This window comes from Anguilla rostrata, chromosome 2, assembly GCF_018555375.3.
Source record: "Anguilla rostrata isolate EN2019 chromosome 2, ASM1855537v3, whole genome shotgun sequence".
Classification (NCBI taxonomy): Eukaryota; Metazoa; Chordata; class Actinopteri; order Anguilliformes; family Anguillidae; genus Anguilla; species Anguilla rostrata.
In genome coordinates, this window is record NC_057934.1 from 26,912,624 (window position 1) to 26,929,324 (window position 16,701).

Below are 16,701 nucleotides of genomic sequence, written 5' to 3' on the forward strand. Positions count from 1 at the left end.
AATACTCAATAAGGCCTGGACTTCGTTGTCGGTCCATCTGTCAAATGATTTCTTCTGTAACTCCATATTGATGTGTCAAAGCACAATGAACAAAAAACAAACTGGTTTGCGGCTGCAGATTTTTTAAAATGGCGGTTGAAATAAAATGCTGCGAGTACTCGACCAATCAGAAATGTTTAGCGCTGCAAGCCCCACCCCAAAGTTCCTGTACTTTTGGAAAGTACTACCCCCCGAGCAGGGGGGTAAAATAATGTCCCCTAAACTTTAGACCCTGGTCCCTGCGGTGTAAACGCATTGAGTTCCTCAAAAGGTACCTACTTCCTAGGGAAAGTTTGTATGGTGGAAACGGGGCTACATTCACACCTCAGTAACCCGCCCAGTTCCTGCTCTGTCTTATCTCCAGGCTATGTTGGCCGAGCGCTTTGAAGCTTTCTATGGCTGGGAATGGCCAAATGGTGAATTACATGTCTGACAATATTTTTGTCATCAAATAAATTATACAGTCTATTTTGTTTCAGGTTCTCACACCATGTTTTATTTTGATGGGGTTCACCCTCCCCAAAAAACGGTACTCTCTAATGAACTTTCTAAATAAAAAACATTAATTGAAATTGTAGCTAGTAAGTGATTATTTGTGAATGTAATTTATCACTGAAAGAGGAAGAATGGACTTACTCAAAAGCCCTTCTGGGCAGCATTGCAGTGCCCAGTAAACATACTGAGTGTTTCCTTGTTGGTGCCTATGAGATCTGCAGATCAATATAAATATATTGAATATTGAGGAATAAATAAGATTTGTTAATTAATTTAATAAATTAACAGTTTTGTAAAACGCTGACTTCTGCTGCTTTTTCAGTTTTTTGTGATTTTCAACAAATCTGTCCTGACTGCTTGCTTTGTGACTTTAGCCAATATCTTCCATGACAAACACTGCGCCTTAATTATTGATAAATAGTTAACCAACTTGATAGTCTATATTGATAGTGGAGCTGGAGAGATGGCTAGTGTGCATGATGCTTCACAAAATGAAAGATGAACAACAATCAAAGTTCGGATTGTTTAAATATCTGGAAAAATGAAGCAATTTCAGCTAATATTACAATGGAGCTTGTTGTAGTTATCAGCATTAACTAGCAGCAGTTCAGTTGTTTTCGTACATTTACATTCAGTCTTCACCTCAAATTAAAGCATGGCAACTCAGCAGGAAACTAAAACTCATAACTGCCTCCCTTCCTGGCCATAGCATATTTTCCCAATTTCTGCCGTCAGTGATGAAAATATATAAATTTAGCAAATCTCCAAAGTTAGTCTAGCTAATACGTAGCTAAGGTACAACAGTTGATTAGCTTTATTTAAGCACTGACTAAAAGTGCTTAAATAATAAATAATACATCTTAAGTCCATAATAAATTGACAGGTTTTGCTCTTCTATTCTTTTAAAACATTTCAGTGGAAACGTTTGTATTCAGATCACATTTATAGCCAACTTTCATGTTAGCAATTGCAATCTTCGCCATCAGTATCCACTATTTTCTTGGAAAATTTCAATGAACATTGTGGACTGCCATGTTGCATTATGGGATATAGTACCCCATGAAGTGTGCTCTGTCTGCATACTGGAAATTGTGGCAGATATAGTATGCAAGCAAACACACAGTCTACATTCTGAAAGAAACACACATGCATGGATTCAATAATTTTTCCTTTACCAGTAATGATGAATAAATGAAAGTGTATGTCATATTTTTAAATTGAAGTAGAGTATTATGTAATTTCCCGCAAGCTTCCCTGCCTGTTGAGAAACACACTCGCACATTGACATGACCTATTTTACATTGGTAGCATCCAAGAGCATTACCAAACAGTTGCTTCTCTTTTGGGTCATTTGAATTTTGTAATTACTGAAATTCTGGGGACATGCATTACTCTAAATTTCTAGCCAGTGTCTGCAAAATACTGTATGTATTTTTAGTAGGCCAATGCAATGCGTAATATGCAAATAAATTAAATAATAATAAATAATTGGCCTCCACCAGGGTTTGACAGATGTGCACGGTAACCAGAGACAGCAACTCTACCACGACAGCGGCAGCTACAGCAACAGCTACAACAACAACAGCAGCAACAGTGCCGCTGTACAAAATAAACCGAGCGCATCTTACCACTCCGTGCCTGTGTGTTTCTGTCAGACATATCACAAAGAATATCAAGGAATTTTTTCCCTCTAGGCAGCTTTCTCATCCAGTGTGCTCTACTTGTGTTGTGTGTGGTGCACTGATTCAGACGTGGCCCTAGATCTCAAATCGGGATTAATCTGATGAATTTGTTCAGTTGTTTTAAATGAAGGATTCTGTTCTGGGCTTGCTGCTTAATCCCTGAAATGGCATTTAATTTCCTTGACCTTGTCAAAACTTAATTTTACTAAGTTTTGGGGGTAAATACAAGAGAATGTTCTACAGTTAAATAACCTGATGAAATTAAAAGATAGTTAACTGCTTTCAGTCTCGTTACATTCAATTCTTTCTATCGAAGTCATTATTGCAGGCATTCCATTTCACTTCACTACACAGTTGCTCATGAGCCTGCATTCATGACTGATGTCAGCAATGCTGTCCAGCCCAGGCTGTGCTCTAAACTCCTTCTCTGCCAAGGTGGAAGGTGTTAGGACCCAGCTTCTTCCCGTGGAATCAAAGTCAGGACGATGCAGGAACTCACTAAGACAACAAACACTTTACTGTAGAAAGTAAAAGTTTATTGTAAATCACTGGCCAGTGGGAAGGTCACTGAAACCCAACACAAGTTTTCGGTACAATAACTCACCCCACACTGGTCTTCTAGCTTGGTTTAAATACCCTCTGGGGCCTTGACTGGGTACGCATGTCCATCCTATCTGCGAGGGCCTATCTCTTTGTTCCCTAATGAGGTCTGTTTTGTACATAAACAATATATGTCCTTAATGTTGCCTGATACCATATGGCGTCACTACTTGCAGAGAGGATAAACACTCCAAACCCATCAAAGGCTGCCTTATAGACACTACAATTGCCTGTTCCTTCAGGTTTGGTGCACTTACCATGGCTGCACTCAAAATCATGGTGGTAGTCACCTCCTGCTTTTGAACGCTACACTTGGCGCAATACCAAAGACTTCAACCAAGCTGAAAACATGCACATATAAATATGCTTGCATGTGCTGCTAACATTTGCTATTTGCTGATTTTTTCCAACCTGCATCTGTGCTTGCCTCTGTTGATGACCAATGCTGGCAATGCCATGACCAGCACTTGGTTCCGCATTAAACCGCATCTTTTCAGCAAAGCTGTAGGCCATCTCCTCCCCTCTTCTTTAGAATTTGTGATGCTACCGCAGCTAGTACTAAGGTTTCAACAGCCACACTGAAAGCCATGGGCTGGTGGTTGTTTTTTAAGGCTATATCAGGCTTGATGCAAAGGACATCATCCAGGCTCAAAATAATCAATTAATTTCTTGTGCTCTGTTACCATTTATTACTTGCATTAAAAACAATTCAGGTGGTTGCAGGGCACTGACCTTCAAAAAGTAGTGTGTCCTTTTCTGATCTCAGTATCATCAGGTGCTGTGTATTAGTAAGTGGGATATCGAGTTGGTTTTCCTGATCATTCAGAACAGCCGGTGCTCTGCTATACACAGTTTTCTATCACTGTCATTATATTAGCATGGCCAACGTCTGACCCAGGATCTTAACTTGCGCACTGGAAGGATATCGGTATGGTCTTCTTGATTGTTCAAGATTGTTCAGGAAAAAGCAGGTGCGCTGCTGTAGTTTACCATCACTATCTCACAATGTTAGCATGGCCAAAGTCTGAACCAGGATCACAGATCGTGTTCCTTCTCTGAGCTGGAGGGATATCAGTATGGTGTTTCTGATATCAGGAAGTAGCAGGTGCTCTGCTGTACACTTAGTTTACTATCACATAATGTTAGCATGTCCAGCGTCTGATCCAGGATAACAGTTTGTGTTCCATTTGTGTTTGAGGGATATTGGCATGGGGTTCCTGCTCATTCAGGAAATGGCAGGTGCTCAGCTGTACATATAGTTGTTGTCTTTGGCCATTGGATGACCTACTGTATTGGATGATTCCTCTCTTTAATAGGGGAGATGTATAGCACTAATATTATGCGGGTGCATGCATGCACTGATACCTGAAGCAGATCTATTCAGCACCAAACCAAAAATGTATTTACATATTCATGTAAATATTTTAATATGTGAGTTGTCCTGACTGAAATAGAATAAATGAGCAAAATCCGAAAACTGCCGGAAAGAACTGCTTTCCTAAGACCTTAAATTACAGAGAGAGATAAACATTACAGTTGGGACTATTCATTCAGACAGGTAGTGTTCTCCTGGAATTTGCCAAACCTAGATTTGCCCATTAGACTGCCAGCTAGTGAAGCGTAATTAATCATTCCAGAGAACGCATTTCCACTGCTCTTTAGTCCAACAGCAGTGTGCTTTACACCACTTCAGTTGACACTTGGCATTGCGCATAGTGATCTTAGGCTTGTGTGCAGATGCTCGGGCAGGAAAACCCATTTCATGAAGCTCCTGATGAACAGTTCTTGTGCTGATGTTGCTTAGCAGTATGTGTTTCAAACAAAGACAGACTATTTGTATGCGTTACATGCTTCATGTATGCTTGTATCTTATGCGCTAGTTAGCAATGGATGTGGCTGAAGGAGCTGAACCCACTAATTACAAGGGCTGTACACATACTTTTGTCCATGTATTGTAGCTCAGAAAAGACAATGCAGAATGGTCGTTTTTGATGGTATTGTCATTCATTTTGAACCAGGATTTGTCTGGTGTTGTGGCTTTGGCTGCATTTTGTTTCTAAGCCCACCAGACACAGCCACAAACATCTGTATCCACTCAACAAAAAAAAAACAAAAAAAACATTTCAGGTGAGAAAAAAATTACACTATCTTTGAACTTATGTTACTTTGTTTCAGTAATATTTCGAGTAATTCCGACTTTTGTAAAACAAACTCCCAATGAGTTTTTCTTTTCAAAAGAGACCAGGGTTATGCATGTAGCCAAAAAGGATTCAAGAATAGTAAACATTTTATTTTTGGTGTGACATTTTTAAGTGTTAAAAAGGGGGTGCTATTTAAGTGGTTAACTAGCAAGGTACATACCTACCTTGAACTTGTGGTTGTCTTTTTTGAGCTTGCAAGCTAGCTACTTATTTTTGCCTAAATTTAACTTGTGTATGCTTGCTCACCAAGCCACTGAGAGCTGTCATGCCAGCATTGTGTGTTGCTTACTAACCTGCTCAGAATCTGTAGTGTCTGAAATAACTCTTCTCCTTTCAAAACTGGATCCCTCTATAGTGCTCTATGTAGATTATCTATGTAGTGTAAAGGGAGGGCATGAATAAGTGAACCATTGCAAACCCAGAATATTGAGTCTTAATTACCTTACAACTAACAGGTTTTCGAAAAGCAAACATACATTTGAGTAGGCACACTTTCCACTCACATAAAGAGTGTTTCCACTCAGAAGGAACACTGCCGCAAGCCAATCCACACACTACTGTGGTTTCTTGTCTGTACCAGTGTGTAAGTCCTGTCAGTACACATTTCTCCATCGCAGGTATGTTGCTTCTAATGCCCCCCAGTGTTTGGCAGATATACCTCTCCTCCTTCAGGTTACAAGAATCATCTCCATGAGGCTAACTTTTTATTTTGGATGTTCCATTTGCAGAGCAAGCCTCGGTGTTTGCTCAAAAACCATTACCTAATTAGTGGGCCTTATTAAAGGCCTCATGATGGTTTTTTCTGATATGGCCATAATAAAATGCAATAAGCCAAATATATTTTTGTGTTGTTTTTTCTGTTCAGCAAGTGATACAGTGTCCACCTCTAGCCCTGCATCACAAGTGGTGGAGATTGCAGGCATTGCACCATCTGATGGACACACATTACAATTTTTGGGGTCATATTTTTTGATTTAGAGAAAAAACTTTTTTTTTTCACAAAACCATACCGCACCACAGGCACCATACCCCGCAGTAAACAAGTTTTCCTTGTGCTCTCCTGTCTGTTCTCCATGTGATACAGTGGCCTCTCCCCGCTCTGCATCACTGTATATATGAAATAACCTTTTTCTTATATTCCTAGTCCATTGAATTGGGATAACCTACAGTAATGAAGCAAGAGAAAATTTTGTATTATTTAGCTGGTAAAATCCTGTTGAAATGAGGATTTTAAATCATAGCATTTCAATAAGTTAACAATGAAACATGGTAACAGAATTCAGGACTGAGCAATAGAGCAAAACGATTTATGGGAATAAATCAGTGTTCACGTGTGAAAATGTACATTATACACCTACATAGCAAACAAGCAATGTGAAAAGATGTTGACGCATTCAACCACAATACTGATCTACACCTCAAGGATTATCTGAGAGCCACTCCTGCAATGGCAGCTGTTGGCCATAACATTTCTGTGTCTAATTAAATTGGAGGTGGCTGCCTGAACAAGAGAACAGCCCTCCAGAAACATACCATGCAAGATTCACCAAGCTATTCCTTTTTGTGTGTGGATATTAATGCCAAGAAAAGGCAGGCAGTGACAGATTTAGAGCTTTCATGAAAGGCAAATGAATGCGTTTCAGGCGTTATCCAGTCCAGCCATTCCTATGCCCGCAGACCAAAATAAAAAAATTTGTTTTGTTCCAACTTTGTTCTGTAAATGGGTTTGCAGTCCAGCAATAGCTAAAGAGGGGCATACATTGGGATACCTAATTATTTTATTGAAGGAGTAGCAAAACTAAAGACATACCTATAATTTTGAACAATATTTGGTTTGTTTGTAGTTTGTCTAGTTTCACCAAAGAAAATAATGAAGCAACATTCATGGGTACTGTTTATTTGTCTTAGTTCCTGTGTGGTTCTTATTTTCTATAAGTATGTACCAAGCTGACTACCCAGTGGATTGTTATAAGCATTGAAGTATGCATTATGATCTTTTTGAAACTAATTTAATGTTTCCACCATGCAGTCAGATATAATTCCTTTCAGTCAATATATTAAATCAGTAAACCTGAACGTACTGTATTTCTGACATAAATGCATAAGCTTTGTCACATGGGTCACAAAACTTGGTGGATTCATAGAAAATCTCTCTGTGAAGGTAGCAACTATCCCAAATCTCATGTCCTTGCGAATTTGATTTACCCTCCGGTGATCCCTGATGACAACCCATCCATTGTAGCCTGTCGCCCAGAGGCTGACTTTATCACAGCCTATGTTTCTATACTCTTCCTCCAGCTCCTTGCCCTCCTTAAAACCTGGATCACCACAGAGAACACAGCAACCCCTGCACCATCCCCTGTTCCTGTCCATCTGCTGGGGTGGTGGAACTGCCTTTTTTATTTCGAAATCTTGCAAATTCTTTGTTTTCCCCCTGTAATCTCCTCATTTGAATTTCATGATGTTTACGACATGAACAACACAAAACCTAGATGATCCTGCCTTATCAATGTATCTTACTGGCTGACATGATTACATTTTATTTGGCAGACGCTTTTATCCAAAGCGACATATAATAAGTGCATTCTGAAGGTCATTGGAACAACTACAGAACACAGGTTCAATAATATGATTTTCATTAAATCAGTTATCCGTAGCCATGAACATCAAGTCTATTTCAGGCAGGAAACACAGCCTAAGCCTAAGTCAAGTTATGGCAACTCAAACTAGAAGTGAGGCATGATTACAAGAGATATGATAAAGAGCTACAACATCAAGATAATAGTCCAAGTGCAACACAAAAGTGCAAGATGAACATACAAGTAACATAAAAGTGCTATAAGATCAAGACACAAGGATACAAGTGATATAAGACAGAGATAGGAGGTTGGGAGTAACCCAGCAGTGGAGTAGTGTTAGAGTTAATTATGGTACAATCTGAAGAAATGCATCTGATGCAGTGGGGACAAAAACCCTCAAAGGATGGCAAGAAAAAATCTTGCCAATGGGAAGAAATCTTGGGAAACCCCCAGCTATAGAGGGGGAGCCCATGCTCCACTGGCTCGCGTGGTGTAAAGCAGTTGTAGAATGGAAGATAACAGAAATGTATCACAGTCAATTAAATGGGTTGAGCAGGTAACAGTTGACGTAATAAACTAGCTGGAATAGTAGAACACAAAATCCTATAGTTCAGTATAGTGCAGTTTAGAGCGGCTGGTTGATACATCTGGAACTCCAGGCTATTTCAAGGCATGGGTAGGGGATGAACAGGGCTGCAGCGGTTCACAATCAAGGAGCAAGGGACAGAGCTGGAGCTATCCTGTGAACTCAGGGTGAGGAAACAATGCTGGAGCAGTCTGTGAACTCAGGGCGAGCAACAAGCCTGGATCGGTCTGTGAACTCAGGGCAAGGAAGGGGCAGGAGCCCCATGGAAAAAGAAACAGAGTACTTCACAGTATTTCACAGTACTTTAGTTTGTATACTAGCTCATTACAGTGGTATCCTTTATTTTTAACATCTAAAATTTCTTTTTTTGTTTGTTATATAAATGCCATTTTAGTTGGAGTTAACAACAGTCAGATGCTGTATAAAAAGCATGCAAACAAGCCACTACTTGTGTGAATGCACTCATCAAATATCTTGTACTATTAATACAAGCATGCTATTACAAGCCAGTCACACAAGCTGACCCCTATGGCTGAAAACTAGCAGGAAGGCAGCTAAACAAAACACCTGATCACTTCTCTTGACACAGTGAAAGATCAGATGACAAGCCAGTAATGTTTTGAAATCTTAAACCCTTTTTATGATAACATTAAGACAATTCATGTTGCCACAGATGTTGTCTTAAAGCACTGCATTTGCTCAGAAATGGGTGTGGCTTTGAATTTCTCAAATGACTTCACTGTCTAACGGCAGACCCTTTTGAGGTAGGGTGTGTGTTTGTGAATTCCTCCCCCATCTCAGCTAATCCTCCCATTGCTCCCTCTTCTGCCCTCCCTCTACCAGCTGTATAAAAAACTTAAGCTGGGGCTTTCGCCACAGTCACTTCTCTCCAGATTGAGCTAGAGTAGTCGTATACTATCCAAGCAGCCATCACCATGAGCCAGCGCTTTATGATGTCAGGTGGATCTCAATGGAGCTCCTCTGGAAGTACCAGGAGAGCTGGTAGTATGTATGGTGGTTCCGGTGGCACTGGAGTGCGCATTTCCAGTGCCTCCAGCTCCTACTCTGCAGGTCGTGGTGGTGGTGCTTTTGGCTTTAGTGGTGGTGCAGGGATGGGCTTCAACCTGGCTGATTCTGTAGACATGCAGATCACTAACAATGAGAAGGCCACCATGCAGAACCTGAATGACCGTCTGGCTGCCTACTTGGAGAAGGTGCGCTCCCTTGAGAAGGCAAATGCTGAACTGGAGTTGAAGATCCGGCAGTTCCTTGAGAGTAAAACCTCTCCGACTGCACGTGACTACAGTGCATATGAGGCCACCATCAAGGATCTGCGGGCAAAGGTAAATTTAGTTTCCATTTTACTTTTCCTTAACCTATATAAGAAACCTATTGGGCAGTAGGGTAGCTGGAGTTGCTGGTTCGTGCTCCTGGTGGTAATATAGGGATGCTGACTTCTATCTGGAGAGATTAGGTCCCTATAAGAGAGAGCAAGGTCTTTACAGCAACCAACTGCCCCAGGGGCTTTACCACTGTTATCTCTCTCTGACTACCCTATTTAGATGTACATATTGAAGCCATCAGTTCCTCTTTTCACATTACTTTTCACATTAAAATTTTTTTTTTTTAATTATCAGTATTCAGAGCTGCGATGCATATGACATGCAGCACAGCCCGAGTTTGTTCCTTATATGCTCATATAACTTACACATGCAAGATCAAATATTAGCTAGTTGTAATAGATACTCTGACCACATTTCTTTCTTGTACATAAATGCACAAGTGGAAGGATAATGCCCCTGATCCCTGCTGTGCTTACATGTGCTTAACTCAATTTTTTATGTAAGTTAAGTGCTTGTTTCCCTACATTTATCATGGCTTAAGTAACTAAAGTGGGAATATGATGCACACCTGGGGTGGAGTCTCAATGAAAAGAAGGTCTGTGTCATTGAATGCCAAGTTATGTGATTCCTGGCTTGAGACCCACCTAGTTTCATCTACGCAGCCTTTGCTTGCATGAACAGGTAGAATATATGGAATTACAGCTCAATGGATGTTTTCTTAGTGGATAATAATGGTTTTGCATGGAAAACTGAAAAAATGTATTAATCTATTGCCATTTTATGGCAACTCAGTATTTAAATGTTGTATTTGGTTGCCCATTACTAATTAATTATAAATACTATATGTCTCTACCATTAATATCATCAACACAAACAATTTTATGAGTAAAATCAACATGATCATCACAAACTAAACACTTTCAGACCTTGAATATAAATCTCACAAAGAGCCACACCCACATGAGGTGGACACTCAAATAAGGGCTGCTTATTTTGGTTTAGTTTTTATATCCATCCATCCATCCATCATCTATACTCGCTCTTCCTGGTTAGGGTCACAGGAGGTGCTGTAGCCTATCCCAGCTTGCATTGGGCAAGAGGCAGGATTACACACTGGATAGTTCACCAGTCTATTGCAGGGCACACGCACCATGTTCTCAGGCACACACTCATACCTAGGGGCAATTTAGACTCTCCAATGTAACCTGCATGTCTTTGGACTGTGGGAGGAAACCGGAGTACCCAGAGGAAGCCCACGTAGACACAGGGAGAACATGCAAACTCCGCACAGAAGGGCTTAAACCAAGGAACTTCTTGCTAAATGTCACTCGTAAGAACAATATTGAAATATTTGCCAGGGTATGTTGTTTCTTACACATAGCAATTTTATTCAGGGGTTTGGGTGGGTGAGATACACAATCAAAACAAATTTAAAGGTATACATTTCTGACCACTATATAATTAAAGTCACACCTGCCTTATAGCACTGAATAATGTTTTTTAAATAATGACAATGAAATGGGTTCTCGGCAAAGTCACATTTCCCATCTGTGGGTGTAGGTCAAGACCAGTTAATTTATATCCAGTGCAATGGAGCATGAATCACCCATTCCAGTCAAGTGACAGCATATCTCAATTGAGAATGTGCATATATCAAATGTGTGTACATCCTACATAGCAGGAATTGTTTAAAATACACTTAAATTTCTGGAGTCAGGACCTGGCCCAGTGTGAACTGGGAGTACTTCTGTAAGAACTGGGAGTAAGTCACTATATGACATATGTCCATATACACTATATAAATATGTAATTAACAGCAACAAGCTTAGTCACCTCTGATAACCTCTATTATAGCTGTTGTTCAGGCAGTGTCTGCTTTTTCATCCATTTGCTCCTCTGCAACTTGTCAGGTATTATGTGAGTATTATGTGAAATATGTTTAATTTCTGAATCCAGTGGTTTTAACCAGTTAACACCCTTGTTTCACGTCCGGAACTCTGAATACCGAACGCAAGTGCATCAACTCCCCCTCACTTATCCACAATAAATTCAGCCAATTTATTTTGATAAATATTATCAAAGATATAATTTTTTTATTAAATTGACACATTTATTGATAGGCAGAGCAACCTGTTGGATCAACCTTTATAAAATGTAAAACTTGCAAACAGATTAAAATGAAGAAATTTATCAAGTTACAACAAATATTCACGTCTAATCTAAAGATGAGGATCAACTACCTTAAAAAATGGACGGGTTACTGTCACACAAGAAATGAATGAAAGAAAATACCAAACCACAGCTTTCTTCCAAAATAGTCCCATACAAAAACCAAGATCAAAGTCCCAAAAGACAGCCTAATACACCAAAAACGGATGAAAATATAGAAGTGCCATGTGAGCTGTAAAACAAAAATGTCAGATCCAGCGTGCACCAAGCACCACACAACACCAGGCCCCTATGCAAGGTTCAGATTCCTCAAATGGCAAACAACAGATATCCTCCCCAGAATGTCTACTGCAACTGATGATACTGGCTGATTTTAAGCCCACCAAGAACAACTTTCTTCCTCCTTACTCTGATTAACTACATAAAGAAAAGTCTGCATTTTAAGTTATTCTATGAGGAAAGAGGCATGGTTGAGAGAGAGTGGGGCAATCGGGCTGTGCTGATTTGGTAAGGTGTGAAGTGTGGGGGTGTGGTTGAAAACAGGGACTGTCTTATCTGAAAACTGACAAATTAGCATATAAGTTACCATATCTTGTTAGACGTAGGGCTAAGCACCATGATATTGTTTTTAAAAGGTTCCCTACTTTAGGCCCTTTATAAAAAGATCAAACACAACTATGCTGGTAGGTAATCCAGCTCATCTATCTAAGAAAGAAACATGGCACTACTGCTCCTGACAAGAGGTGAATTTTTGGAGACAAACTATTACCAAAGACACCCAGCTGTACTCTCCATCTACCGGTAAACTATTTTCCATGAAACAAATACAATCGTACCATGTTATTTTCCGCTTTTAACTGAAATTGCCAGAAAATGTATATTCCAATGATCAGGCCTCTACAATCCTTAACTATACAGACTTTAATATTTTCACTCAGTAAATTAAATTAAATATCACAGATTGCATCCAAAGTTCAGATCACAAACTGTGCAGGATTCTTTAGACATGCAGTGGGCCTCCGGCCCCCACTGGCAATACTGTAATAAAACTTTCAATGGAGAAAATTTGTGACCTCTGGCATGACCCTAATTTCCCCCAAAGGCATTCCTTCGGTTTTGTGAAGAGGAGAGAAACAGAAAGAGAAACAGGTAACATTCCTGTAGTCACACAGAGGGAGTTTGCCAGATAAAATCATATCGCCTGTTTCTCTAAGGTGATAATCAAAGAATTAGATATCCGACAAACTGATACTGTATTTTACACAAAAGGCCCACAGGGGTGATATGTAAGACACCTCAGATACAGAAAAAGGCATCGGGGTCACCAACCATAATAAACCAGAACTTATCATGTTGATGTCACCAACTGTACAAAACCCCTCAGACACACCAAACAGCGGAAGCATCTGAGTGGCGAAGGAATGCGTGTAGTCTTACCCGGTGCTACTGGAACGGGATTCATGTAATGTTCTCCATTGTCTGACTCCAAAATAGTATTTTAATCTTTCCTCTGTGCTAACAGTTATACACAGACTGAGGAGACTGCTCTCTGCCAGTAATGTGGCTCTATAAGGATCACTATCTATCTTGGCAGACGTGGCTATGCCTCTGGCTTGTGTACCCTGCTATGACACTAGTGTATAGGTGAATGGCTACGGTGGGCAGATATCCTGAGTTCTATGTGTATGTTAGGACCTTAAAACTGCTAGGTATGCAGTGGTAAGAGTCAAGGCGGAATGCCAGGTTAAAGTGAATGCAGTTTATAATATAGTATGTTAATAATGGCTATATACAATGGTGCAAAATGTGTGTGTAGTGAGATGGCTATATGAAAGTGATGCATAGGAGACTGTGTTGACAAGTATCCCCAGACCATTGCACCTTTCCCCTTATATATTCAAAGATCAAAGCAAAATACCAAGTCATCAAACAAAACAAACAGAACAGTGCATTAATGATTCTGCTTGCGCTATTTGTAAGTGTACCACTCTAGGTTAACCAATGTATATGGCTGGGCACTGACCCATGGGCATCCAGATCTTTAATCAGAAACCAATCACCAAAGACACCAACTTGTTTCCCATGACATTGGATTTCCATTCAAAACATGATCAAACTGTATTATGGATAACCTAAGGTTTACATAATGCTGATCCAGTATGATGTTGTGAAACCGAGTGCTGTCTCTTTATTACACCTGCTGATCCCTGTCAGCACAGTAAACAGTCTGTTTTCCTTTGGGGGCCTGGTAAGGGGCACACTTCTACAAACTGCTCCACAGTTACAAAGCCAAAATTGTGGTCTGTGTACACCTTATTCCAGTCCCTCAGAGGTGTCAACTCAAACACATTTTTGCAACAAAGGTTATTCATTACATTTACCATACATACGTATAACTAAATTTCTGTGATGTCTTCATATAAAGTTTAGCTCATGTAGAAATCTCACTGCAATCTTTTTTGCTCCAAGCCTACATACATATTTACATATTCATAACACATTAATATACCAATCTGTGATGATTATCTAAATTAAGTGGTTTAATGGCTGAGCATTTCAACTTTCTTCAGATCCAGGATGCTACCTTCATCAATGGAGGTATCTATCTCAGTGTTGACAATGCAAAGCTGGCTGCTGATGACTTCAGAGTCAAGTAAGTCCCAAAATATAGGTAATGTGCAGTGAAATTTATTAATGTGGACTGTTATAGAGAGTTAACATTTATCAAGCAGAATGCAATGCATAAGAACACAGAAAATTAAACCATGGCCATAGTTTCAAAAGGTCTGTTTATTTTTAAAAAAGGAAAAGACAATAATTCATTAAAAAAAATTCATAACAACCCTTTTTGATGTAGATATGAGAATGAGCTTGCCATGCGGCAGTCAGTGGAAGCTGATATTGCAGGATTGAAGAGGGTCCTGGACGAGTTGACTCTGGCAAGATCTGACCTGGAGATGCAGATTGAAGGCCTGAAGGAGGAGCTAATCTTCCTCAAGAACAACCATGAGGAGGTGGGTTTATTAAACACTGTCCTTTTTGCTGCAGCAGGTGTCATGATTTTACATTATGCATGTCAAATAAGTAGTTAAAAATAGGTGGTATCTATGAAAATAAGAATCTTCATTGAAACATTGATTAAATTAGTAAATGGTCTTGTAGACTAGGACATAACATAATGCCCTTACCATGCCATATCATTGCCTTACCATCATATTTCTTGTAAGAAATACTTCCCAGTTAAACAGATAAGGCTTGGTGTGCTGAATATTGTATTTGTGTTTGTTTTCTCAGGAACTTCTGGCCATGAGAGCACAGATGAGTGGCCAGGTCCATGTAGAAGTGGAGGCAGCACCTCAGGAAGATCTGAATAAAGTCCTGGCAGATATCCGTGAGCACTATGAAGCTGTTGCTGCTAAGAGCAAGAGGGACTTGGAGAACTGGTTTCAAGCCAAGGTAATATTTGATGGGGTAAAAAATCTGATGGTCATCTATATTCCAGTCTTGGCTCCATGTCCCCATTTCTTCGTGTTCCCTCTGTTCCAGTTTGCAATGTAGTCATTTATTTTATTTATTAATTATTTATTTATTTATTCTTTTTTTCCCCAACAGGTAGAACCACTAAGCCAGGAAGTCACAGCTAACCTAGAGACAGTGCAGGCCTCCAAAACTGAAATCACAGAGCTCAGGCACACACTGCAGGGGCTTGAAATTGAGCTGCAGTCTCAACTAAGTATGGTAAGACATCACAATGCCCTGCAAAACAACTTTGCTATTAACCAGTTGAGTCCCTTGGCTTTTAATAAAAATGCTTTCTCTTCCCCACTTACCTTTGTCTATGCATCCAACAGAAAGCATCCCTGGAAGCTACATTGGCAGATACAGAGAATCGTTACTCCATGCAGCTGTCTGACCTCCAGATGCAGGTCACCAGCATTGAGGAACAGCTGGTGCAGCTACGTGCTGATATGGAGCGTCAAAGTCATGAGTACCAGATGTTGCTGGACATAAAGACCCGTCTAGAGATGGAGATAGCAGAGTATAGAAGACTGCTGGATGGAGAGAGTAGCAGGTAAGCCTGGCTGGAGAAAGAAAAACTGGTTAGACTATTAACAAGGACTCGCTATATCATTCAAATGTACTGTTTTGCTATAAAGAGCAAAGTCATTCTATAAGGTCATGTGAACCAGTCACAGAACATGCTAAGTAGCTTTACTGATAATGGGATTTGGTGTCCTCAATATCCCATCACTACTGAATCTCATACAACATTCGGTTTTTGAAGTATAGCGGAACAGGGAAGTTCACACCTGGTAAGGATAGGATAGAAGGGTGTGCTGGACAGATAGGAAGTCAGACGGTTGTTTTAGTGTTGGGTTTCACTACAGAATTTAACAGAAATTAAGATTATTTTTAATTACATTCATTTAAATTCAAGATCCATACTTGTCACTGTTAAAAGGCAGGAAAATGACCTACTTATTTGTTTTTATATACTAACAGTGTTATTTCAGAATGATAAGTTCACTAAGAATGGCATATTTATTTTTCAGTGTTTCCTTTTCCAACTCTGGCTCCTCCTCTACCATCTCACGTAAAAAAGTGGTAACCATTGTGGAAGAGATGGTGGATGGCAGGGTGGTTAGTTCCTCAACCAGAGCTGTGGCCGCAACTGTATGAGCAGCTCACTGCAATACTGAACATGCCCATCTCCTTAACACCAACAATGCCTCATAAAAATGGCGAGTTATAATCTGGAGGTTGCTGCAATAAAAAGATCTGAGCTGTATCCTGTGTGAGTGTCATTCTGGTGCCATTTTATTTAAGTTGCCACCAAATCCTGTTCCCCATCACCGCCACCCGGCCCCACCCATCATCTGAGCCACATCACATATCATATCTTGTGCATAAACTGGCTGACATGCTGGTCACCAGTTGGCACCCTGAGCCGACCAGAGGAGGATGGGTTTCCCCCTTGAGCCTGGTTCCTTCCAAGGTTTCTCCCCA

At 40.1% G+C, this 16,701-nt stretch overlaps 1 protein-coding gene across 1 annotated transcript; it reads left to right on the forward strand.

Moving 5' to 3' along the window:
- Positions 1–9,055: 9,055 nt before the first annotated feature.
- On the forward strand, positions 9,056–16,483 carry LOC135249158 (keratin, type I cytoskeletal 13-like). The gene is made up of 7 exons (XM_064324495.1): positions 9,056–9,525; positions 14,265–14,347; positions 14,552–14,708; positions 14,989–15,150; positions 15,307–15,432; positions 15,546–15,766; positions 16,248–16,483. Exons 1-7 carry the CDS (start codon positions 9,118–9,120, stop codon positions 16,372–16,374), a joined length of 1,284 nt encoding a protein of 427 aa, XP_064180565.1. The 5' UTR covers positions 9,056–9,117; the 3' UTR covers positions 16,375–16,483.
- The last annotated feature ends 218 nt before the right edge of the window (positions 16,484–16,701 follow it).

What these genes read in the sequence shown, in the direction of transcription:
- LOC135249158 (XM_064324495.1), top strand. Translation starts at nt 9,118, where the DNA reads ATGAGCCAGCGCTTTATGATGTCAGGTGGATCTCAATGGAGCTCCTCT. An exon ending in GCTGATGACTTCAGAGTCAA is followed by an intron (nt 14,348 to 14,551) that starts GTAAGTCCCAAA and finishes TTTTTGATGTAG; the next exon opens with ATATGAGAATGAGCTTGCCA. An exon ending in CTGGATGGAGAGAGTAGCAG is followed by an intron (nt 15,767 to 16,247) that starts GTAAGCCTGGCT and finishes TTTATTTTTCAG; the next exon opens with TGTTTCCTTTTCCAACTCTG.